The sequence below is a fragment of the Eptesicus fuscus genome, chromosome 11 (genome assembly GCF_027574615.1).
Source record: "Eptesicus fuscus isolate TK198812 chromosome 11, DD_ASM_mEF_20220401, whole genome shotgun sequence".
Taxonomy (NCBI): domain Eukaryota; kingdom Metazoa; phylum Chordata; class Mammalia; order Chiroptera; family Vespertilionidae; genus Eptesicus; species Eptesicus fuscus.
The window spans coordinates 9,287,491-9,314,312 of record NC_072483.1 but is presented as its reverse complement, the minus strand read 5'-3'; the positions used below and the strand labels follow the sequence as shown (position 1 = coordinate 9,314,312).

The following is a 26,822-nucleotide window of genomic DNA, read 5'->3' as shown; positions in this document are numbered from 1 at the left end:
GCTCCCTCCCGGGAAACACCATCTTCTGTCTTCAGAAGAAAGGGAGAGGGCTCTCTCGGAGTCGGGGTGTGACTTATAGAGAGAGGAGTCCCTGCCCCTCTTCCCTGATTGCTCTACACTCATGCAAATGAAGACTCCAAATCCTCACAGTTTTACTGGCCCAAAGGCATTGTCCTGATTGGTTAAAATGGAGTCACTCTGATTGGTTGGTGAAGATGCTGATGGGGCTATTGCTGTGCAGCTCCCATTGGACAGGGAAAGCCTCAGTCATGTTAGTTGAAATACACATCCAGGAACTCCTGTGTAAGGGCTGGCTCAGAGGTCAGGAACACAGTGCAGGCACACTGGTGGGAGGCAGGCAACCCAGGGCAGGCTTCCCCCTCAAGTGTGGTTTGTGTTGCTGCTTAGAAATGGCTGCCAGACTCTGTCTTTAAAGGTGAGCCCAGTAAGCCACCAGCAGCCCTTCTTGGTATGTGTCTTCTTTCTCAGGGTCCACAGTTAGAAGTGAGTGACTTGGCGGAGACTCAGTAATTCCAAATAAATACAGGGTAAAGCCTAGATAATCACACTGCTTCTATTGGACATTAAAACAAACAGAAAGAGATAAAAGTACAAACTGATTTCATCTTAATAACATTCTGGGAGCTCTTAGGAGAGCCAGCCTCCTGTTTCCATCAGCAAAGTTAAGCGGAAGCTTAAGGCAATTGCCTTGAGATTCCTGCCAAACAAGGGGAAAATCCAACTCTGCTTTTATCTTGGTTTTGCTACAGGAAACTATGCAAATTGCCCAACAATGGAATGATTGAACGTGGGTTTAAAACCACAATAAATTGTTCATTAACATTTGAGCTTGATCCAGGTCTGGTGAAAGAAGTGAAGACATTTTCCGTGGATTCATACTGAAATCAGTGTTTCGATATACTTTAAAATTTGAAATAATGATGTCCAGTTTTCTCTTAAATTCCTTCTTCCTCTGTGCTAAGGCTTTGTCTGGGAAACTACATTTATTCATTAAATAATCAGTTTCCCCATGAGACATCCAGTATTGATGTTGCTAGCCCAAACCACAGTTGTTAGCTTCTATAGCCTTACCTTACGTCCCTTCACAGTCCTCCCAGCGTTCTGTAACCACAGTGTTAGTCTTCAGTTTCCTAGTGCAGCGCCAGACACGCCTCCCCACCTGGTCCCGCAGCCTCTCCCCAGGGTGCCAGGGAGGGAGTGAGGACCCCTTGTGAACACATCTTTCTGGAGCATCAGTTTGCTCTCTTGTTCTAGAGAACTGCATTACAGAGCAAAATTTTAGGGTAAAATGCATAACCGACACTTTAAGAACTTAAGACTGCTTGAATTTTGTCCCCAGATCCCTGGGGATGGGTATTAACCTTCCCTGACTGAGAAGCTGTGCCACTGAGGGCAGGTATTAAAAGACTCCAACTTCGAATCTGAAATGTGGTGTTTGGGAAAATACTATGGCAAGTGCTTGGGTTAAAGCCCCCTTTAACCCAAGCCAATACTTCACTGGGGGGCGGGTTTTGCGCTGCCCCTTAGAGGGGAGGGTAGAATCTCCAGAGGGGACACAGGAGGGGCCTGTGAGGAGCAGAGATGGGGGGGAGGGGGAGTGGAGAGAGCTGTGGGCAAAATCCCTATAAATCTGAGTAAAAGCTGTTTAACCCATTGTTTGAGTGGGGTTTTTTGTTTGTTTGCTGTGGGGGTCAGTTCTGGAAACCTGAAGCAGAAGCTGCAGTTCATGTGGTATCCTGTGGAGGCAACATCACGGTCATGAGAGCCAGGAGAAGGCCAGCCCCCAGTGGATGGGAGATCTTGGAGGGTTTGGGGACATCTGTTGACCCCTCAAACTGGAAGACAGGGTAGGATCTTAGGCAGTTCTCACACTCAGTCATGTTTTCAAATAAACTTTTGTTATTCATTTAAAATACACTTTCTAGCCATAGCCAGTGTTACTCAGTGGTTGGAGTGCTGGTCTGCACACACAGGAGGGTCCCAGGAGCCAACTGAGATGTGTCTCTCTCCCATCCATGTTTCTCTCCCTCTGTCCCTCCCTCTTTCCCTTCCTCCCTCCCCTCCATTCTCTCTGAAAAAAAAAAAATCAATGGAAAAAAATGAGTGAGGATTAAAACATAATATTAATAAAATACATTGTCTAAACACTTGCTTCAACTTCTCAAGGCTTTCCCCCCCCCTTGAATGAGTATTATTTTCCTCAGTTTTAGTTATAAATAGAAAGGCAGGAGTGCCATTGCCATTTTAGTCCTGAAAGGATATTATTTTGAACAATTTAAAACAACGCTGACCTGCTGATAAAATACAAAAAGAAAGCTGGGAAGTGCAGTCTGGGCACTGAGCTGTGCTGAGCTGAGAGGCAGCGGGATGTGGTGGAGGGAACCCTAGAGCAGAGCTGGGCACAGGGTCCTAGGCCCAACTCGGCCACTAGCCCTGGTGCTGTGAGCAGAACCCAACCGCCGTCTGCATGCAACAGGGAATTGTCCTCAATGTCTCTCAGTCCTTCTGGGCTCAGACAACAGTCTCCAGTAGGCGAAGAGCATGGTTATTACAGCATGCAAAGAGTGTTTGTACCCAAAAGTAGAGAATTGCAAAACTTATAGAATCTCCAGTGTTCCTGGTGTATTTTAGAAGTCAGTCTGAGATGTTGACTTTGTTTTCTAAAATGTAGAGGGCAAGTTGTTCATTTCTTGCTTTAATTTGTTAGATTTTTGTATTGTTTTAAGTTTATTAAAAAACTCATTGGCAAACATGCCCCCTGGCATTGTCTTAGGGACATTTGGTTTAAAAGTCCTCGTGAGAGGAGGGACCGGCCCCTCCCCATCACCAGGGTCTCTTGGCTGCCTTCTTAACACCCGCCCCCCCGCCCCCCCCCCCCCCCCGCACTATCCACCATGTGGAACCGTGGGCCCAGCCTTCAGTCTTAGCGAGTCTTCCTTTCACGTCCGATGTCAGCTAAAGGCTGAACATCTTCCTCTCTTTACACTCCCTGTCGAGATAACCCTAAATATCTACGTTTTCACGTGAGTCTGTTCTTTCTTATTTTTCATTGATCCAAATGCATAATTCCAGATCAGTAATCTTTTAAAGGTGGATGTGGGAAGCAGCAGCCAAATCATAGCCCCTGTGCCATCTGAATGGGGTCTCGGAGAAGTCTGAGCGCAGCCCCTCGCAGGGGAGCCCGCGGGCAGCAGTCCTGACCAGGACTGGCCCACCCGCTGTCAGTTGGCAGCATTTTTTGTGCAGCCAGAAACACAGGGCCTGAGGGGGTCCTGGGGCCTTTGAATGTTGTTCCAAAGGACACTGGGCTCTGGGCTCACCAGATTCTCACAGCCCTTTTGCTCGAGAGCAGAAATGCCTGCATGACATTTCTACGCGCGCATCCCGGGCATCCGTCCTGCTAACACGGGAAACCCTGAGCGTCAGCCCAGGCGATCGGAGCTGCAGCCCCCTCGGCGCCCGCCCGCTACGCTCTCCTGGGTCCCTGGTTCCACACGCTCCTCCGTTGTTGCACTGTCCTTCCTCCTTCCTGACTTAGTTTAAGGTGCATGGCCACACTGCAACCACTTCTGCCCCCAGTCCTTCCTGGGCTCCAGCACCAGGCGTCACAGTCCTCCCTCCGTGACCAGTAAGGGGACAGAGGTGTCTGTGAAGACCTCAGAACCTGGCGTTGAGCGGCTCCCTCTCGGTCTCCAGGCAGGTGCCACCGGCCCAGACTCAGCTCCAGCACACGGTCCTCCCTGCCTCTCCTGGAAGGACCCGCCGGAAGGACCAGGAGCCACACCTTCACCAAGACTGACCTCTGCAGGGCCCCTCGGAGGTCAAGAGATGTCTTGGCAACTTTGGGTTTTTTGGGGTTTTTTTTAGGCTTTTAAGGAATTGAAACAAAGAGAAAATATGTCAAAACAGGATCACTAAAATTGTACTTTGAGAATGTTGGCAGGTGATAAATGGGAACCTTTAACAAATGCAAACACCAGTTTAACCTCACCAGGAAATATTGTCTGAAGTCTAATCTGGGGCTTTGATAGATGTGAGGCCTCGGGCAATGGGTCAGGGACAGGCCCAGCCTCTGGCCCAGACTTTGGAAACCAAAGGCCTCTCAGCTGTCCCTTGGCCCAGGGGAAGCCCAAATGCCCAGAGACCGAAGTTCTTGCTCCTCTGCCAAGCAGAGGAAGGAAAGCACCTTTCCTCAGAGACGCACTGCATTCCCTAGCATCGTCCTGCATCACAGGGTTGGCCTCCTGTCACCATCAGAGCACCCCGACCTTGAGTTCCCTTAAGTTTGCCCCAGGGGTGGGTTGGAGGCTATCCTAGCCACACTCTCTTTCCTGAAATTTTGACTACCCCTTAGTGTGTTGGGTCCCCAGGACCAGTGGCATGTAATCAGAGAAACTATGAGAGTTAATGGGTGGCTGGCTTCTTAGCTCAGTGAATCTCAGGGCTAAACTGAGTTCAACAGGAAGATACACGCTGTAAGCTGTCAGGACTGGGAAGGATACAGGCCCGCGTGGGGGGGGGGGGGGGGGCAGCAGGGGGGGACCCTGCAGAGAAAGGGTGTGGCCTCTAGCCAAGCCCTTAAGCTGGGCAGAAGGCACATGGGCATAGTTTATTATTCATTCAATGGTGTTTGCTTGGCTTATTTTATTATTCTTTAAACTAGAGGCCCAGTGCATGAATTCGTGCACGGCTGGGGTTCCTCAGCCTGGCCGGCTATCAGGGGCAATCGGGGCCGATTGGGGCCAGCCGCCTAGGGGGAGGGACCGAGGGAGGTTGGCTGGCCGTGGGAGGTTGACTGTGGGAGTGCACTGACCACCAGTGGGCAGCTCCTGTGTTGAGTGGCTGCCCCCTGGTGGTCAGTGCACATAATTGTGACCGGTCATAGTGGTCGCTTTGGCTTTTATATATATAGATGGCATGTGATGGGTTTACAATCTTTTACAAATTAAAAAATACAGCGTATCTTCTCAAATTGCTTTTGGAATAAGATGAGGGATAACTAAATAAGGAAATGAATATGCAAATAGATAAAATGGTGTGTTTATTCTGATTGCTTCTTTTTCTCTCCCAGCAACTGATCAATATTTCCAATGAGGACATACATGTTCATATTTTACCCCCACAAACCAAATACTTCCAGATCAAGTATATGAAGAAGGTAAGCCCCGCTGGATGGCCCTTCTCTCCTGGTGTTCTTTGTCGGGCTGTGGTTTTCTGTCACCGGTCACCTGGGCACGGTGTGTGGAGGGTTGTCCCCAGATCCTGCCTCTGAGTGCTCTGGGGCTTGTCCCAACCAGAACCCCTTTTCTTCTAGGAGCACCGCCTTGTCCCTGGCTTGTCCCTCACCATCACCATCACGTTTTCTCCAGATGAGTGGCGATACTATTATGATTGCATCCGTGTACATTGTAAGGTAAGCCTCTTACAATCAGGCTTCCGGGGGTGGGGTGGTGTCAAAACTAACATCCTCAAGGGGAGCGGAGGGAAGGAATGACGGGTGTGAAGTTTCCCGGCCCAGTGCCTGGTGGCCCTCTTCGGCTAGTCTGATGGCGGCCCTTGTCCAGCGGGTCCCAGCTGGGAGCATGCGAGGCTGCTGAGAACTGGGGCAGAGCCACGAGACTCGGTTCGCTGCCGGGTCCCCACCTGCCCTGGCTACAAGCCTCATTTATCACATGGTGCTGGGAGTTGGTGAAGGCTTTACCAAAAAGCGTAGCCACACTCTTTAAGTGCTAGATTAAAAAGTTAGCAAGAAGCCCAAGTTGTGTTTATAAACTCTGGGGACTGGATCGTATCTTGTGTGGGGATGTCCTCAGAGGCAGCCCTGGGCTCTGCGGAGATGTGGGAGCCCGGGGGGCCTGACCCCAGGTGGCTGGCTGTGCTGCATGACTTCTTACGAGCCTTTCTCTAGGTCACCTAAGTCAACCTTTGGCCTCCAGCCAGAGCCAGCTCCCGGGCCACCTGTCCTTCTCTTAACAGGTCACTTCCACACTCCCTTGCTCTATATTCCAGCCCTACCTCTTGTAAGTCAAGAAGCCTTAAGGTTAACTAAATTTGATTTTCAAAACTAAAATGGAAGAGTATGCTTTAGTAACAAATGAGTTTCAATATTTTTATTGATTTCAGAGAGGAAGGGAGAGGGAAAGAGATAGAAACATCAGTGATGAGAGGGAATCATTGACCGGCTGCCACTTGCACACCCCATACTGGGGATCGAGCCTGCAACCTGGGCATGTGCCCTAACCAGGAATGGAGCCATGACCTCCTGGTTCATAGATAGATGCCCAACCACTGAGCCACACCAGCCCAGCGACTTTCAATTTTTAAAAAGAAAAAATACCTAAAACTGAACATAGAAAATTGCTTTCCAGAGGAATATTCTGCACCAAGAACTCAAATCCCTAGGCAGGCGTGTGTAGGGAGCCCGGCACGTGTCCTGCTCTCGGCAGTAATGCTAAGGATAGCCGGCACCTATGCAGTACTTTTCACTTTGTGAGGCCACACCTACTTTAATTCTCAAAAACACCTTTAAGGAAAGGCAGACTATCCCCATTTTGCAAAGAAAGAAACAAGGCCTGAAGAGGTTAAAGGTCATGGCTAAGGTCGCACTTGATGCAGGACTAGAAGCAGGCGTCTGCACGCTTCCAGTGGTGTTTACTACCCCGCTCTGGGCAGCTGATTCTATGCTGGTTTCTCTTTCTTCCCTACAACTTCCTGAAATAGAAACAGACAGACGACTGTCTTCATATCTACACGAAGGCATCACTGCCTTTAGCTGTTCTGCATGATAGTGAACATTGTTTAAATGAAATATCTTTAAAATTATTTATACTTTGGTATAGCAAAGAAAAATCAATGCTTTAAATGTTGTATTTAAATACTCAGGTTTCTTAAAAAATAATTTTTCTAAAAACATTTTTTTAATGATGGAGAACAAAATAAATATCTACAAGTTCATCTTTTAAAATTCTGTCTTCAGTGTGGTAAACTGGACTTTTCCCATTAATTGTAGGGTGATGACACTTTGCTTATTCCCGTCCATGCCTATCCTGTCATGAACACACTGGATTTTCCCTCATATATAAACCTATCAAATGTTCTACTTGGTGAAAGGTGAGTTACCGAAATGAACTACCAAAATGTCATAGAATGTGAAAAATTAAGAGAGACATATATAAAGATTATATTTTTCCTAATAGAAGGTTATCTTTCTAGCTGAGTTAGACCAGACTTGTAATTGCAAAAGAAAAACAAACAAAATTAAAATACTCTGAGTGAGAAATAAAATTACTTTGGTCATTTAACTGGCAGGGGTGAGGTGGAGCTTCAGGCTTGGCTGGGTCTGGGAGTTTAAATCGGGTTACAGGAGCCTGACTCTCCCCATATCAGGGTCTGCAGGCTTCTTTCTCAGCAGGCCCCTCTTCCTGGGCACAGGTGCCAGAAGCTCCAGAGACTGTTGGCAACAGGGGTGGTTGGTTGGAGGGGCTGGAGGCATTGGTGGTATTTAAGCAAAAGTCTCAGGACTGAGTCTTATTGGGCCAACTCGGAGCTTGTGCCCCTCCATGAACCAATCTTTATTTTTAAATGAAGGGGGAAATAAATGCGGAGATGACAAAGACAATAGATAATCACTATAGATACCAAATTTCAGATTCCTCCTCCTCCTTGTTGGGAAAATAGTTGATGATTCCATTTGCAATTTATTTATGTCTTGTTTTTTCAATAAATATTTTTTGAATATCTACTTTCAGGCATAGTGCTATTTGTCTCTAAGGATACAGAGAAGATGGATATTGGGCTGTTAGATATTGTGACATAATGGCCATGCCAGTTGTTGAAATATTGAAATACTCCTCTACTGGTTGGGAAATATATACTGTCCTGAGCCCTGTCCCCAACCCCGCAATCACAGCTGCCTATTCCTTCTCTCTTGCCATTCCCTGACTTCCCAGTGATTCAGCAATTAAGTTGTTAATACCTAGCATTTGGGGTTGGGAAGCACCTGCAAGACCTGCTGCAGCCCTTTATCCATTCCAACTGAGTGCTGTCTGTGAAGTCCTGATTGAGTAGCTAAAGGTTCTGATTCTGGAGGTCTTAGGATCTAGTGGGGATAGAGCCATGTCATTAATGAACTGCACTAATTACTGAGTGCTGTAACAAAGGCACACGTGGGGAAAGTCCTCATTCATTTGGGGATGACATTCATTTGGGGTTATCCTAAGAGGACACCATGGGGTGGGCTGGGAGGGTGGCATTCCATGCAGGGAAGTAGCATGTACAAAGGCTTGGTGGCAGCCGAGGGCCTGGGCTACGTCTTTAGGAACTTGAAGGGCCACTGAATGATTTCAGTCCACACAGTACCTGGCAAATACTAGATGCCTCTTGATATAGCCCCGGACTGTGAGCAAAGACATTGGGCTCCAGCATGCTCTGCAGGTAAAGGCCAATTCAAGTCTATGCAGGCAGCACCGAGCAGGGAGGGGTTTCAAGGCTCTGGAGGTAGAGACAGGGCAACTGAACCCCTTTGGAGGTGGCGGGAGGACTGTTGTATATGAGTTTCAGGACCTTTCCTTTTCACTCCCATCTGTTGTCCTTGAGAGAAACCCCCCAAATTAGGTCTGGAACAATGGCCTTGGTTCAGCTGGTGGGTGCCCCTCTTCTCTCGCCTCCCACACCTTCCCATGAGCTCTGACTCACCATCTCTGTGCACTCGTTTTAAACAGCTCTTTAGGAACTGTAAATAAATAATACAAAACAATATATAATAATCTGTACAAATTAAAGAATAATAAAAATAATATAATGAACAATAGTTTTAAGACATAAAACATTACCAGTAACTTTGCAACCACTATTCTGAATTTTGTGATAATCATTTTTTATTTATTTTAATAGTTTTGACATATACATATGTACCCCTAAATAACACATTGTTTAGCTTTGACATTGTTTTATCTTTATATAAAAGGGATCATACTGTACATACATTCTTTTGTAACTTGCTTTTATTTATTCTACTAGAGGCCCGGTGCATGAAATTCATGCACAGGGGGTGTGTGTGTCCCTCAGCCCAGCGTGCACCCTCTCCAATCTGGGACATTCCTCTCATAATCCAGGACTGCTGGCTCCCAACCGCTTGCCTGCCTGCCTGCCTGCCTGATTGCCCCTAACCGCTTCTGCCTGCCAGCCTGATCACCCCCTAACCACTCCCCTGCCAGCCTGATCGACACCTAACTGCTCCCCTGCCGGCCCAATTGCCCCTAACTGCCCTCCCTTGCCAGCCTGGTCACCCCCAACTGCCCTCTTCTGCAGGCCTGGTCCCCCCAAACTGCCCTCCCCTGCAGGTCTGGTCCCCCCCAACTGCCCTCCCTGGCAGGCCTGGTCCCCCCCAACTGCCCTCCCCTGTAGGCCTTGTCTCTCCCAACTGCCCTCCCCTGCTGTCCTGGTCACCCCCAACTGCCCTCCCATGCCGGACTGGTCCCTGCCCAACTGCTCTCCCCTGCAGGCCTGGTCCCCCCCACCTGCCCTCCCCTTCAGGCCTGGTCGCTCCCAACTGCCCTCCCCTGCTGGCCTGATTGCCCCTAACCTCCTGCCAGCCTGATCTCGCCCCTAACTGCTCTCCCCTGCCGGCCTGATCACCCCTAACTGCCTCTGCCTCAGCCCCCACCACCATGGCTTTGTCCAGAAGGAAGTCAGACATCTGGAAGATGGCCAGTTGACCTGGTCTAGTTAGCATATTACCCTTTTATTAGTATAGATGTGTTTGACTCCCAAATAGCACAGTGCCATGTAAGAATCAGTGGTAAAAACAATTAAAGTGAAACCCCCAGAGTAAATATATTCCAGCAGCCTGAATATAAAAGAAAAATATGCCTAGGGCAATTGGTTACTGAGATGGGAAAAATTAGTATTTTTGTGAGACTAACCAAAAATAAGAGTAGCTTGAACAGTATTTCTGGGTTCTTATTCATTTTCTGCAAACTGAGTCAGTTAATACCTACAAGGTGTGGTTAAACTTTGAAAAAATATGATCTTATGAATATTCTTCTAATTTATAGGAAGTGGATATTTTCTATAAGTCTTACTCAAAACCTTTGTAGTAGAGGAAATTTTGTTTTTAAGGAGCTTAAGAATTTATTGGAAAATAGTTTGGGGGACCTATGCAAGCACTTTAAAATACATATACCCTCCCATTTTCACTAGAGTGGAATAGGAACAATAAAGAAAACATCATATCTTGAATTAGTAATGATAAAAGCAATACAGTTCTCCTTATAAATATTTTTATAGTAGTCTTTTATTTTTTGTTTTTATTATTTTTAAAAAATAAAGATTATTCAGAGAGGAAGGGAGAGGGAAAGAGAGATAGAAACATCAATGATGAGAGAGAATCATTGATTGGTTGCCTCCTGCACTCCCCACACTGGAGATCAAGCCCACAACCCGGGAATGTGGACTGACCAGGAATCGAACTGTGACCTCCTGGTTCATATGTTGAGGTTCAACCCCTGAGCCACACCAGCTGGGTGATAGTAGTGCCTTTAAAAAAAAGTTTAGTAATAGTTTTTCAGTTTAAAATTCAAAGTTAATCGGGATTGGGCCTAAACAGGCAGTCGGACATCCCTCTCCCAATCCAGGACTGTTGGCTCCCAACTGCTCGCCTGCCTACCTTCCTGATTGCCCCTAACCGCTTCTGCCTGCCAGACTGATCACCCCCTAACCACTCCCCTGCCAGCCTGATCGATGCCTAACTGCTCCCCTGCCAGCCTGTTTGCCCCTAACTGCCCTCCTTTGCCAGCCTGGTCACCCCCAACTGCCCTCTTCTGCAGGCCTGGTCCCCCCCAACTGCCCTCCCCTGCAGGCCTTGTTCCTCCCAACTGCCCTCCCCTACTGTCCTGGTCGCCCCCAACTGCCCTCCCATGCCGGACTGGTCCCTGCCCAACTGCCCTCCCCTGCAGGCCTGGTTCCCCCCAACTGCCCTCCCCTGAAGGCCTGGTCCACCCTAACTGCCCTCCCCTGCAGGCCTGGTTCCCCCCAACTGCCCTCCCCTGCAGGCCTGGTCACTCCCAACTGCCCTCCCCTGCAGGCCTGGTTCCCCAAACTGCCCTCCCCTGCAGGCATGGTTCCCCTCAACTGCCCTCCCCTGAAGGCCTGGTTGCCCCCAACTTTTCTCCCCTGCAGGCCTGGTCCCCGCCAACTGCTTTCCCCTGCAGGCCTGGGTCCCCCCGCAACTGCCCTTTCCTGAAAGCTTGGTCACCCTTAACTGCCCTCCCCTGCAGGCTTGATTGCCCCAACTTCCCTCCCTTGCAGGCCTGTGTTTCCCCCAACTTTCCTCCCCTGCAGGCCTGGTCACCCTCAACTTCCCTCTCCTGCAGGCCTGGTCCCCCCCAAGTGCTCTACCCTGCAGGCCTGGGTCCCCCCGCAACTGGCCTTTCCTGAAAGCCTGACTGCCCCCAACTGCTCTCCCCTGCTGGCCATCTTGTGGTGGCCATCTTGTGTCCACATGGGGGCAGCCATCTTTGACCACATGGGAGCAGCCATCTTGTGTGTTGGAGTGATAGTCAATTTGCATATTACTCTTTTGTTAGATAGAATGATGATATACACTGAGTGGCTAAATTATTATGTGTTTAGAGATCATAATAATCTGGCCACTCAGAATGTGTATGTATGTATATATATATATATATATATATATGGAGAGCCTTTTGTTTTATTTATAATTTTTTTATTTAATTATTTTCCCCATCACCATATATCCCCCCTATACCTTGTTTCACCTCTACCTCCCACCCTATTTCAACCATCTCCAGCTAAAGAAAACATACTGTACATTATGGAGAAGGACAAAGGTGAAGGGAGCGCACAAATTCAGCAGAAGGAAAATTCAGCAGAAGGATATATTTCTCTTTGCATCTGGAATTGATTTGGACAGAATGGCGAGAAGTTGCAGGATTTACATTTAGTGCCACTAAGTTTGCTTTCTTACGTTGAGGCTGTGTTGTCTGGGCAGAGCCTCCCTGAGGCCTGGATGGCACCAGTGCATTTCCACAAGGTCATGAAGTGGACTCGTGTATATTCATCAGCTACGTTTTCATTGTCCAGGTTTGGTGCTTGTAAATTTTCCATGTGGACATTTGCCAGCTACCTATAAACAGCCTTGGTGGCTTAAGCTCTAGTGAGATGAATTCTGACAGCTTCTGTAAATAACAGAAAGTTGCATTCCAGTTTCTGTCCAACGTCTCAAAATCAAACCCTGGTGCAGAGGACGTCCAGCTCTCTCTCTCCTGGGAGTTGAAGTTGGGCTTTATAACTGGGCAAACCTAACCATCGTAGCTGGTTAAATTTTGTCATCGCTTCATATCTTAGAAAGCTCTGTAGATAAAGTACAATCTCCCCCTTTCTATATACACAAGGAAGCAAGAACATGCTTATGTTAGGTGCTGAAGTTTTATCTTTCCATTCTCATGGTCCTGGAAAGACTTGTGTGAGTTTATTATGCTCTGTGGTTTCTCCTGCAGAGTCTACCTGGCACCAAATAAGTGGTTAGACTCTAGAGCAAATCCAGGCAGTTGGCCAGTGTTCTCTCCATGAGTCATCAGCTGACCCTCCTTTGCTACAGGCTGACCCCTGGCCAGTCGGTTCACGTGTGCTGCAGACAGAGCTGACATGAAGTCACCGAGTGCTCCCTGGGTTCCCCCTCACGTCCCCGTTTCTACTCTGCACCTGGTCCCACGGGCAGGGCAGCCACGTTGCTCTCACAGCAAGTGGAACCGTGTTCGAATCTCAGGGCTGCGGATGCTTGGCAGACCACAGGCCACATTCTCAATTCGAACAGAGAAGGTCCCCGCTACTCCATTCAAAGCCCCAAGTATATTTTAGTCTCTGGAACTTTCACATCATTAATTTAAGAATTTACCAAAGGATGCTTTTCCTTAAGTGGCGAGACTGTGTCTGATTTTAGAAAGTGTGGGAATAACCAAGGTTAGGATGGGCTGTCCAAATGGAGCCGAATGCCCTCACTGCCCCGGGCCATGGGGGAATGGGAACTCTTACACTAGGCCTGGGAGGGCAAGATTGATGAGAGCAGTTGGCCCAGCTGGAACAGCAGGTCCTATCTGCACTGCACCAGTATGGGCTCTGAATGAGGGCCCGAGAGCCAGCTGTGACTGCCTTAGGACGAGGGTGTCAGAAGAAGACTATAATGTTGACCTTCAGAAGGATATTTGAAGCCGGCTCAGAGAATGAATTCACATTTCTCAGCTCACCGAGGGAAATACGCTTCTTACTCATGTTAGAGTCTCATGTGTCCTACACTCAAAGTTGATTTGAAGGAACAGCAGCATTTCATGAGAACATTCTGACAAGGATGACTTGAACTAATCAAAAAACTTGTTTTTTACTTCAGCCCCTACATGGCTTATTAAGCAGTAGTGAACTTACATTTTAAAATTGCTTTGAAATTTATATTCAGATAAAACATCACCGTTAACTCACAATAGACTGAATTTTTGCTGCATGAAAAATTCTCCCATATTTTGTAGTTAAAATGTCTTTGACTTAATATCCTTTTGCTGACCTAGTATTGATCGAGTTACTCATCTTGACCCTGTCTTTTTTTCTAAATTTTAGCAGGAAAAGAAAATTATCCAACCCCTAAATCGCAGGGATCTATAATAACGAAAGGGCTTATGTGCTTCACTCTTCATTTATTTTTTTATTTCATTAAAAAAAATATTTATTGTTGAAAGTATTACATATGTCCCCCATTTTTCCCCATTGACCCCTTCTAGCCCGCCCCTGCCCCCCACCCCAGGCCTTCACCACCCTATTGCCAGTGTGCATGGGTTATGCACATATGCATACAAGTTCTTTGGTTGATCTCTTCCCAACCACCCACCCTCCCCCCGCCTTCCCTCTGAGGTTCCGCAGTCTGTTCCATGCTTCTATGTCTCTGAATCTATTTTGTTCATCAGTTTATTTTGTTCATTCCACATATGAATGAGATCATATGATACTTATCTTTCTCTGACTGGCTTGTTTTGCTTAGCATAATACTCTCCAGGTCCATCCATGCTGTCACAAGGGTAAGAATTCCTTCTTTTTTACTGCTGCATAGTATTCCATTATGTAAATGTACCACAGCTTTTTTATCCACTCATCTACCCATGGGCACTTGGGCTGTTTCCAGATCTTAGCTATTGTAAATAACACTTCTATGTACATAGGAGTTCATACATCCTTTCTGATTGGTGTTTCGGGTTTCTTAGGATATATTCCTAGAAGTGGGATCACTGGGTCAAATGGAAATTCCATATCAATTTTTTGAGGAAACTCCATACTGTTCTCCATAGTGGCTGCACCAGTGTGCATTCCCACCAGCAGTGCACTAGGGTTCCATTTTCTCCATATCCTCGCCAGCACTTAACATTTGTTGATTTGTTGATGGTAGCCATTCTGATAGGTGTGAGGTGATACCTCATTGTCATTTTAATTTGCCTCTCTCTGATGATCAGTGACTGTGCATTTTTTCATGTCTCTTGGCCATCTGTATGTCCACTTTGGAGAAGTGTCTATTTAGGTCCTTTGCCCAATTTTTAATTGGATTGTTTGTCTTCCTTTTGTTAAGTTGTATGAGTTCCTTATATGTTTTGGATATCAACCCTTTATCAGATGTATCATTGACAAATATGTTCCCCATGCAGTGGGAAGCACAAATTTATGGTCAGCATCTGGAGCAAATGTAAGTGTGTCTGGGACAGTAATTAAACATGGAGCATTTTTCTTGTTTCGGGTCTTCTAGTCTTTGGACTGATTCATTAATTTCAAAAGCATATACATTTTGTGGCTTCTGTAAAACTAAGCATCATGGACTAAGCAGTAAGGAACTTTAAAAGATTATTATAAAAATAGCTGTGGATTATTCTCAATTCTAATATTTAAGAATATAACAAGGAATTTCAGTGTTTACCCAAAGCACATTCCTAGAAGAAGCAAAGGCAGAAATTGTGGATGATTGTCGGTCTTGGAGAGACACCCTCAACTGAAAGTGTTTTCTGGGCACTCCTCCTCCTTGCTTGGTTTATATGCTGTCGAACCTCATACCAAGTACTGTTCAGGCGGCCACATCTGGCCACAGCTGCTTCTACTTTGATGCCCAATATCACAGGCTTGTGATACCTACACACACACACATGCACTGTTCACATGAATTCAGGAATGTGATTATTTAATGTTGTCATAGTATTTAGAATAGAGTAACAATCAACCATTCAATTGCATTGTGACTTTTTTCTTAAATAGTTGCTTTCTCTTACATATGCCCAAATTTTCTCACTAAAAAGTCTTATATACTACAATTTCAAACCCCAAAGTACTTGAATTTAAGTTGCTTTACTTTAAAAATGTGTTTCCTATTCCACTGCCAACTGACTTTTTCGTTCTAATAATTGCTGGTGGGTAAGCCGCAAGGACCAGCAGGCTGGCAGCTGTTGCCGGCAGGCTGTTTCAGGCCAAATATCATTACAGGTCATTTAGCTCCAAGGAAGTCTGATTAAATACAGTTAGCATGTGGTTCCTTCTACCCTCGGTTTTTAAAGGTGCAAAAGCTACCAGTAGTTTTAGTGTATTCTTATCTTCTCTGAGTAAATGCTATGTTTTCCTCAACAAAAATGAAATCAGTCTGCAGGAGGCTTTTCCCCTCCTTCCCTCTAAGGCGACTTTCTTGCTGATGCCAGACCTCCCTGCTCTCTGGTCCCTAGCCACGGGCCCTGCTGTTTCCAATGAGCCTCCCCTGATTTCACTCCTCACCCCACATTATCTGCAACTCTGGTGAGTTGTAAGGTGTTATTTTCTATAAATGTATTATTCATATTAATACATATTCTTAAGTGAAATTAGTTTTAAAAGGTATTTTATACTGCATAATTCCACTTATGTGAGCTACCTACAGTAGTCAAATTCAAGGTGGAAAGTGGAAGGGTGGTTGCCAGGTCCCTGAGGGAGGGGGGAATGGAAAGTTACTGTTTAATGGAAACAGAGTTTCAGTTTTACAAGGTGAAGAAAGTCCTGTGGATGGATGGTGGTGATGGTTGCAAAACAATGTGAATGTACTTAATGCCACTTAAAAATGGTTAAAATGGTAAACTTTTTATGTACATTTTGCCACAATTTTTTAAAGTGTTTTTGAAATATATAAATAGGCTATCTGCCAATGACAGTGCATCCCTGGTCACTTGTACCTTTTCCTGAACCCAGTTCCTTTCATTCCTTTCCAGTCTCCAGAAAAATGCCTTCACTTTTTTACCAAGCACACAGAGGGGACCTCACTTAATTCTGCTGGTTCCCCAATGTTTTCAGCAGAATTCCAGCCTAAACCACTGGGGCATGGGTGAGGCTGGGGAGTGGGGTGGTTTCACCAACGTGGAGGACTAACTAAAGTTTGGGAAGGAATTAAACCAAGGGCAAGAAAGGAGTCAAGGGCCAGGCCAGCAAGAGAGAAACATTGCGCCTCCCTGAGCCCACCTCTGCATTGATCTCTGCCTCTAATATTGGTCTGAGCTTAGTCTAAAATGAGGCTGGTGTTTAATTCCCTGGGTGTAAAAATAATTAAACGCCTGTTGTGTGAACATTTCTTTATGTAACTTTGTGTTTTTATTTGACTGTATCATTAAGGACCCATGAGTCTACGATGAGGCTCCAGTGCCAGTGAAATCGTGTCTTTGAAAATAAGATAAGCAGCCCAGCAGAGTGGCTCAGTTGGTTGAGCACCTTCTGGTGCACCAAAAAGGTTGCGGGTTCTATCCGAAGTCGGAGTGCTTACTAGAGGCAACCAATCGATTCTTCTCTCACTCTTCCTTCCTTTCTCTCTAAAATCAATTTTAAAAATTATCATATTTTTCTGTATATAAGACGCCCCCATGTATAAGACACCCCTACTTTTCCAACCCCAAATTAAGAAGTCAATATTTTAAACATAAAACAGAACACATTTTTATTTAGTAACTAGAGGCCCGGTGCACGAAATTCGTGCATGGAGGGGGAGGGGCGGTGTCCCTCAACCCAGCCTGAACCCTTCCAATCTGGGACCCCTCTGAGACCGGGCTTAAACCGGCATTCAGACATCCCTCTCACAATCTGGGACTGCTGGCTCCTAACCACTTGCCTGCCTGCCTGCCTGATTGCCCCTAACCACTTCTGCTTGACAGCCTGATCACCTCCTAAACACTCCCCTGCCGACCTGATCATCCCCTCAATGTTCCCCTGCCAGCCTGATTGACCCCCAACTGCCCTCCCCTGCTGGCCCAATTGCCCCCAACTGCCCTCCCCTACAGGCTTAGTCCCCCCACAACTGCCCTCCCCTGCTGGCCTGTTCGTCCCTAACTGTCCTTCCATGCTGGCCTGGTTGCCCCCACCTGCCCTCCCCTGCCAGCCATCTTGTGGTGGCCATCTTGTGATGAGGTGGGGATGGCCATCTTATGATGACATGTGGGTGGCCATCTTGTGACAACGTGAGTGCAGCCATCTTGTGGTGGCCATCTTGTGGTGGCCATCTTGTGAAGATGTGGGGGCAGCCATCTTGGGACAACGTGGGGGCAGCCATCTTGTGATAACGTGAGGGTATCGTGCAAGGGCACAAGGGCCACCTAGGCTTTTATTAGTATAGATTACCACAGGTAATATTCACATACCAGTACTATGATATTATGCAGCATATCACTTTATTCAGCCTCAGTTGCATCACTGCTCTCTTCTTCATCACTATTAGTTCCAGACATATCAATTCCTTCAACTTCTATTGTATCACTGCTGCGTTCTGAGTCACTGTCTATATATGTGAGATCATCCTCAGTTCCGTCGGTGGCATTGCTGCTTCCACATTTCTTGAAGGACTTCACAGTCACCTCTTGTTTGATGCCATACCATGAATTTAGGACCCAATTACAGATCTCAGTAATGATTTTTTTTTTCACTCTTCCTATTGGTGTCAAGTTATCACCTGCTTTTTGCATCCATCTACTCCATTCTTCTCTCATCAGGCTTTAATGGCTTGTTTATTAAAACATCTCGTGGCTGTAGCTGACCTATAAATCCACCAGGAATAACTGCTAGGTGTGTTTGCAAATCTGATGCAACCCTTCTTGTCTTTTCTGTTAAATGTACTTGGAACTGATCAAGGACAAGTAGAGCTGGCTTCTTTAAGAGCCCCCCAGGTCTCCTGGACCAAACCTTTGCAAACCAAATGGCCATAATGTCTTCATTCATCCATCCCTTCTCTTGAACTTGCACAATAATGCCAGGTGGTATGGTCTCTTTAGGGTATGTTTTCCTCTTAAAAATAAGCATAGGAGGCAGTTTTGTACCATCTGCACAGCATGAAACACAGCAGTATAGTGTGTCTTTTCATGGCCACTTGTTTTGATTGCCACTGTTTTGATTCCTTTCACATCAACAGTTCTGTTGGAAGGCACATCAAAATTGAGAGGCATCTCATCCATGTTTGCACTCTGACTTGGTTTAAAATCATAATTTTTCTGAAGTTGCATGACATAGGAGTGAAACTGCTGGATTTTATCCTTATAAACTGAAGGCATTTTCTGAGCTAACTTTGTTCGTGTTCTCATAGCCAATCCTTCTCTCCTCATGAAATTGAAGCACCATTTTGCTTTTCCTATAAAATCAACAATGTTCATTTCGCTTGCAAACATTCTTGCCTGACATTGAATAAGCGTGGTTGACACACATAAGCCACTCTGGCGCTGCTCCATAATCCACGTCTTAAGCCTCTGTTCCAAGTTTGCCCTTTTTGCTGGTTTTCCTCTTAAGGCCTTCTTTTTTGGCATCTTAAGGAGTTGTTCTTCCTGTTTTCTCCACTGTCTGATCAGACACTCAGTGGGAGGAGGTCCAAATGGTCTCTCTGCAGCTCTATTTCCATACTCTTTTGCATAGCTGATTACATTCAGTTTGAATTTTGCAGAGTAAGACAATCATTTATAGGTTTTTATCTTTTAATTTTTTAACATTTTTATGGGCTTAGAACACTTTGGTCCCTGTTACACCTGTGCACTCTCCACCTCCACCTCCAATTACGGCATCAGCTTAGGCATGGTTTTACAGCTTAGGCATGGAGTTACATCTTGGGCAAGGAGCTGCAGCTTGGGCAGGGAGCTGCAGCTTGGGCAGGGAGCTGCAGCTTGGGCATAGCTCCATGGAAAAGGCCAAGCTCTGCTCCAGGTAGAGTCCACTGGCGCTGCTCACCTGGGCCAAAAGGTCCACTTCCAAGACGGTGCATTCACCTGCTGGCTCTTATCTGGGAGCTCAACTGGGCTGAGGGCGGGGAGCCCTGGCTTTCTCCAGGCAGGCCCCTCCGCAGCTATGTGGGCTTTCACAGCCTGGTGGTCAGGTTCCAGAGGGAGCATCCCAAGAGACCTGGAAGATGACAGTTTCTCGGGCTTGGCCCTAAGAAACAGTGTGGCATGGCTGGCACTGTATTCTGGTTAGGAAGTCAGAGAATCCACGTTCCAGAGAAGGAGACACAGACTTCACCTCTCCGTGGGAGGGGTGGCCAAGCGTTTATAGACTGGTTTTAAAACTGCCGCTATGTGTAGTCCCCAAACTTTCCCAGACTCATCTTTCTCATGAGTCTTGTGTGCATTTGGAAGGGAAAGAGTGGCACACAGGCACCTCACTGCGATCCACATCTTTTGATCTGTGATTCCTCTGTCAGTGAGCAGTTGACCAAGAAAGAAAACTCCTACTCCACCGAGTGTAGTCTATCTGATAGTTTAAATGGTCAGCCGCCTCTGAGGGTAGCTTCCCTTTACCTGCACGGTGTTTCCTTCAAATGTTCCACACCCATAACAGCTTACGGCTGACTTACTGTGCCGCCTGAATTCAGTATCTTGATATAAATTAAAACTTGTCATGCTCATTGTCAGTTACCTGCATTCCCCCAAAAGGAGTCAAATCCTATTTATGATAAGATAACCTGCTCATTTACTCTCTAGGCATTGAGATTTTTTAATCAGGGAGGAGATTTAATTTTTATTTTCCACAATAAGTTCACAAGATGACTCACTCTCTCAAAAAAATCCTTGATTACTCCTTTGAGAAACGCAATGTTAAATTGTAGGATAAATGAGAAAATAACATCAGAGTAAGGTAAAAATAAATGTTATATAATTAACTAGGAACTAAAGGGATGTTTGGCCCTCTGCTAGCATTTGTTTAGAGAAGGGACAAGAAAGAAATTTGAATTTATATTAAATTATTTTATAATATTTACTTACTATAAGGCAAATTTATGCTTTTTACTAACAGGCACAAAATGTATACATGATCATAATATAAGTTTAATTTTGTTTTTTGTTTGTTTTTAAATCCTCACCCAAAGATATATTTATTGATTTTATATAGAGAGGAGGGGAGAGAGAGAGAGAGAGACACCAATGTGAGAGAAACATTGATCAGTTGCCTCCCTGTACACACCCCAATCAGGGATGAAACTTGAAATCTAGGTATGTACCCTGACTGGGAATCGAACCCGCAACCTTTTGGTGTACAGGATGACACTCCAACCAACTGAGCCCCCTGGCCAGGCCTATAAGTCTAGTATTTTAAAGGTTTGAGTTGGGTTCTATTCAAAATAGGGAATCATTCTCTTACTTTTTTTTTTAATCTTCACCTGAGGCTATTTTTCCATTGATTCCTAGTGTGGAAGAGAGAGGGAAAGACAGGGAGAAATATCGATGTGAGAGAAACACATTGCTGGTTGCCTCCTGTAGCCGTGTCACCGTGAGCAGGACATTTATTCTCCCTTGTGCCTGTTTCGTCGTCTGTAAGTGGGGAGATCATAGTCCTACCACACAGGCTTAGAATCATTGCACCTGGAACTGTGTAGCAGGCTGGCACCCAGGAATTATTGTACTGGCGTTGACTGTTGTCATTGTTGTAGCTGTTTATTATACACTAGCGTTCCCGTTGCAGGAAAAAATCCTGCAATAGGATTTCCTGCTGCACTCTACCCCGCCTCCGTTCCTCCCTTGTCGCCCTCCTCACCTTCTCCTCCAGCCCGCCCCGTTTCCCTTCGCCCCGGGCCCGCCTCCGCTCCTCCCTTCTCCTTCCCCCCCGCCCCCCTGGCTTGCTTGCTTCTTCGAAGCTTTACTCCCTTTTGCAGCTCTTGGCTTCTTTCGACACTGTCTTGATATGCAAATTAGCCGCCATCTTTGTTGGGGTAATTTGCATACTCGTCCTGATTGGTTGGTGGGCGTGGTTTGGCTGGTGGGCATGGCTTAGGTGTAGCGAAGATGCGGTCAATTTGCATATTTGTCTATTATTAGATTAGATAGAGTCTCTATTCTTCGTTGCTAAAGAGCTAGTTATATGTTGAACACTACAATGCCCAGGGTCATTTGTGCTTAGCAGCTTTGGGAAGGGTCTGGTTTCCTGTCTACAGTGTAGAATAAGGCAGTGCATACATACACTCTGTGAGTCCAAATCTCACCTCTGCCACGTACTACTGAGTGTCCTTTAACCCCTCTGTGCCTCATTTTCCCCCAAGTACCTCCCGGTCATTCTGATGTAGACATGCCTCAGAGTGGAGTTTGAGATCACTGAACTAGCCTATCCTGCCTGATGGCCTATAATTCTATTAAGTTCTGTAGGCAGAAGGAAGCTGCTAAGATTGCTGATATTTTCTTTTTTCTTTTTTGCAGCAAAAGATATGTTATTCCTTTGCAGTGCAGCTGCCCTGTAGATTTTGAGTTCCGTATAGATGTGATTCGGTCTCATCCGGCCTTTACTATTGAGCCAACGTCAGGTAAGGAGAGGCAAGATTTCAAGTTTCTAATTTCCTTAGAGTTCTTAGATCAAAGAGGATTTGGAGAGTAGGTCTCAAGTTACAAAAGAGAATAAACCACATTTGAATATGACATTTTCAAATGTGTAACAGTGACAGATTTTACATATCTGGCACAGTGTAAATTGGCATTGGACACTTGGATCATTTGTGTCATGCAGATAATTTAAAATAATGCCCAGGTAAATTTTTTCCAACATCAAAGCTTGAATTTACTCTAATTCTAATTTTGCCTCTTGGTACCTTATATTCATCTTTCAATTCAATGTCAAATAAAATGGAGTATTATTTTTCCCCAAGCTCTCAGAGTCTTAGTGAGGTTTCCGATGAATTGTGGACAGTCCGTCTCTGCGTGTCCCAAAGGACCTGGGTCGCGATGCTGCTCAGGACCTTTGGGAGAGAAATCCCCCTGAAGTGGGTGCTGCTCCCCAGCTTCCGGTGCTTGGTGTGTAGGTTTGGGATTTAAATAGCTGTCCACAGCCGTCCGCTGTGAGCACTGGAGGCTGTTTTTAAACGTCAGGGGAGTTATCCATTTGCTTCCTGCCCTTTCGTTGTTGCAAGTGCATGTTTTGTCCAAAATGAGGGTTCAAAGCAGGAACTTTGAATCGCTTCTGAATTATAAAATGTACCTTGATTATTTCCTAGAGAACCAGGAGCCATTCTGAGATTTTTGCCACACACTGTAGCCACTATTTATATTGCAGAAAACAGGGCTTGATTCTTTTTCCAGAGAGAAGAATTTTGTTATTTTTAAGCTTTAAAAAGAAGACAAAAATAAATGATTACAAAAAATAAACTAAACAAGATAATATTTCTGCTTTTACTACAGTTGATGTTCTCACAATAGGCCTTTTGGTAGAACAATAATAATAATAATAATAATAATAATAATAATAATAACAACACTTAGTGAGGCACTGTTCTACTCTGGGCTATACATATAGATAGAGATGCATTATATACATACACTTAATCTGTACCAGAACCACATAAGATCTACAATTACGATTTCTATCTTATAGACATAGAAATGAGGCACAGAGGGGTTAAGTAACTTGTTCAAGGACACTCAGTAGTCAGTGGCAGGGGTGAGATTTGGACCCACTCGGTCTGGTTACAAAGTGAATGTATGCACTGACTCTGCCTCATATGCGCAAACTGGATTTCACCTTCACTCTGGAGAGGTCATAAAAATGTCACCTACAAGGTGTGTCAGTAAAATAAACTCGCTCCTGTGATCTTAGTCTGGACTCTACTCAGAGAAGTAGAGATTGTAGCAAGAAAGAGGGTAATCCTGCCCCGGTGGCCCATCAAGACCACACTGAACCTGTGGGTTGGCCCTGAGAGCCACACTCTGAAGCAGGTCAGCGGAGTCCCAGTGAAAGGACATCGGGTCAGTGAGGCATGGGGATGACATGCCTCGAAAAGAGAAAAAGGGCCCTGGAGGCAGGTTAGCTGTGTCAGTAGCGAGAGTCGCTGTGGAGAGGAAAGGAATGGGCTTGTGCCCTGTGGCTCCAGAGGGTAGAGCTAGAACCAGTGCATCGTCTAGACGCCCAAAGAGGATTTCGTTGCTTAGCAAGTAGCTAGTTCGCCACCACGGGAGACTGGTGGGAATGCGACGCGGGCAGTCAAACCTCAGATGGGGGCTTCAACTTGGTCAGTGCCCCGAAGTGTCCAACACTACGATGCCCAGGATGATCTGGGCTTAGCAGCTCTGGGCTTAGCCTACCCGGCCTGGTGGTCTGTAATTCTATTAAGTTCCATAGGCAGAAGGGAACCGCTAAGATTTCTGAGCAGGCTTGATGGGAACGACTTTTAGGAAGGCCAGTGGAGCTGCAGTGTGAAGGTGTGACCGAAGTGGGGGCAGGCAGGGGAGCAGGCGATCATTGTGCTGGGAATGAAATAACTTAGGCCTTGAGAGCCTGAACTCAGCTGGTGTCAGCAGCAACAAAAAGGAAGGGAGAATTTGGGAGAAAGAGAGAGATTCTTATGGCCAAGCCATTCTTTAAAAAAAAAGAAATTCCCAAGACACAGAATATTAGTTTACCCAAAGGGCTTTGAAACACGACCTATTAAACACCTGTGGCTACGTCCATAAGCAGAGACAGTGTTCGCACATATGAATAACAACTGTACGTGCAACACTAAACAACCACGCAGGCCTTTCCACTAGCCTCGGGTTGTGAATTGCACCGCCACACAATTCAGACCAAGAGTGGTCCCTGAGCACATTTCCTGCTCCGTCTGATAAGCTTTTGTGGTGGTTCTGGTGCTATGTTTGTTGCTTGCCTTTTAAATCCCTCCTTTAAGTAAAATTAAATTGAATATACCAGTTTGGAGTCGAAAGAGAGGTGAGAGCTAGGGACATAAATTTTGGCCTGAATATCGACGGACCGTAGAGCTGTGGGACTGGCCATGAGGTCACCCAGGGATTGAGTGGACTGAGGACCGAGCCCTGGACACAGGCACTCAGAGGACAGCAAGGGGAAGTGGGTCGAGGGCAGAGACCAAGGAGGAAGTCAAGAGAGTGTGGTGCAGGAGGAGACATGAGTGAATGAGTGGATGGATGGATGGATGGATGGATGGATGGATGGATGGATGGATGAAGGAACAAGGGCAAGCCTGGGCCCTTGAACTTTGGGAACCCTGCCTCTGTGGTTTTAAATGATCTGCTTCATGTGGATGGTGCTGCTGACCTGGCTTTATAAGCTGGTCTCCTAGGCCGACCACTGAGCCTCCTGGGTAGCTTTTTTTTTTTTTTTGAGGCTTCGCCCATCACTCTGCTCCCCTGGTCTCGGCATTTTCTTGCTTCGGTTTCCCACTTTGTTGATGTAGCAATACATCGTGGCTGTTACTCTTTTGAGGCTGTGAATTCAGTGATGGCTTTTATTCGCCTGCAGTAAACCCCTTGGCTGCGTGGACAGTGAATGCAGTTTGGGCGGCACGCAGCCCAGGTGAGCTTTGGGCTTTCCTGGCTTGTCGGCATCTAGCTTGACTCATAGGCCTTACAGCTGGACAGTCCTGGGTCACTTTTTCAGCCAGTAAGTCATTTGCCTTTATTTCACAGGTAGGCTAAGAACTACAGGCTAATTTTACACAGTGAGCAGGCGTATTTTGTACACACTGTTTCAGACACTTCTTTGCTCACTGATTGCCTAAAGGCTTGTGGAGCTGCCCATCAGTCCATTAGGTTATAAAGCAACTTTGTCTCTGGGAACCGGAAGCACCCAACATCCATGCCTTCCAGGCATTTTGTGCTCAGGCTTGCCAAATGCAAACATTTGAGTAAAGCTCATTCCATTTACAAGATTTGAACCTGACCTAGAGCCCTCAACTTCAACTCACTGGCCTGTGCCCACTCGTCATCCTCATGCGAGATGACTGTACTGGGTCTAATGATGGCGCCAAGAGTTCCCTGGGTGTGGAGGACATGCGTAAAGGAGTTTGTGACCTGCCTTGTACTGTTGACAAGAAATCATACACAATTAAAACACCAAGACGCTGTTGATAATTTTGGAAGAGCCAGCAACACATGAGCTTGGCCAAGATCTTATTAGTGTTGGAGACCAGCCAAATTCCACAAAAATGCGTTGCACTCGTTTACTTTTGACTTACTTTGAGATCTTGGACATTCACCTGGTGTCACACACTCAGGGAGGGCGAACCCCATTCACAGAAATGGTAATGGAGCATAAAATGGCTAGGTTAGCAAAGTGCCTGGGGGCTATGGCCCCGTGTTCTTATTTCAATACTTTCATTCTCTTTTCTTTTTCAACTATGATGAGCACATCAGGCATTTACAGATAAGTTTCTATTTTCATTGTCTTCCAAAATGTACACTTTCACAACGTTGTATTGATTTGGGCATAATCCCAGAGCCTTTGATCTAGCTTTGGCCTCAGGCTGCGTTTTGGTTATAGGCGTTACCCACAGGCCCAGGGCCACCAACCCAGCAGGCAGCACATCCAGCGAAGAGCAAACCCCTCCCCCGGGATGAGCTCGAGGACCCCGTGAGCACTGCGCCTTGCTGTAGAGGCCAGTCCCCCCCCCTCCACCCCTCCCCCCGTGGGCCTCCTGACGGGCGGCCCTTCTGGACGCAGCCCCTAGTCCAGCCACAGCCTCTCTGTCAAACTCACTCATGCTCCTACAATAGCTGCCATGCACTGCCCACCTCCCAGCACTTAGCTTTCAAATGGAAGTGAGTGTTACACCCTGTTTGCCTCTTTTTTTTCTCCAAAAACCCCTCGACTAACCTATTTTATCGCGTAACAAGCCTCACTGCGGGGTCCTGAAGCCGTAGGGCGTCCATTCCTTCCCGACAGGAATGTGACTAGGAAAGGTCACCCGCTTCTCCTCCCTTCCTCACCACACGCCTGCGACGGGCGACCTGCAGGGAACGGGCAAGGATTGCCAAGGGGATGGCAAGACCTCTGGATCTCCAGACAACAGGAGGCCCGTAAAGTGCTTCTTACTGTGGTCAGGACGCTCGAGAATAGCCTCATCCCAGGAAATATTTGCTGACTGTATGGCTACACGGACGGATGGAGATACAGGGGATCTTTGGCAAGTGCCACCCTGAGTGAGATACACCAGCAAAGCGCTTCGGACAATCTTCCAGTTCAGCAACTGGAGACGAGCCAGGCCACCCGCGAGGTTGGAAAAGAATGCTCAGGAGAAGTGGAATCAGACTTTCTCCAGCACCAAACCTAATGGTGAGGGAGAACCACCGGGGACAGTTCATATATAAATGCAAATACGTTTCCTGTGTCCCTTATCTGACTAATCGATGGTGGCGTGCTAAGAAAGCAGGGAAAGCCAGACCAGCAAGCGGTGATTCTCTAGGCACAGACCCCGAAGCAGCTCTGTCACTCCGGTGGCGATGCCGCATTTCACTAGGCGCGCAGTCTGCCCTGAACGGGCGGCAGTGCCTGCACACAGCCGCTGGCGC

The 26,822-nt window shown here is 46.5% G+C and overlaps 1 protein-coding gene across 2 annotated transcripts in view; it reads left to right on the top strand.

The window, feature by feature from the left end:
• Window positions 1–26,822, top strand: part of CFAP221 (cilia and flagella associated protein 221) — a 103,170-nt gene that overhangs the window by 6,428 nt on the left and 69,920 nt on the right. For both annotated transcript variants that reach the window (XM_028148105.2, XM_008143445.3), the window contains exons 3-6: window positions 5,093–5,179; window positions 5,336–5,434; window positions 7,031–7,131; window positions 21,732–21,835. In XM_028148105.2, coding sequence (XP_028003906.2) covers window positions 5,093–5,179; window positions 5,336–5,434; window positions 7,031–7,131; window positions 21,732–21,835 — 391 coding nt within the window. The remainder of the gene's footprint in view (window positions 1–5,092; window positions 5,180–5,335; window positions 5,435–7,030; window positions 7,132–21,731; window positions 21,836–26,822) is intronic.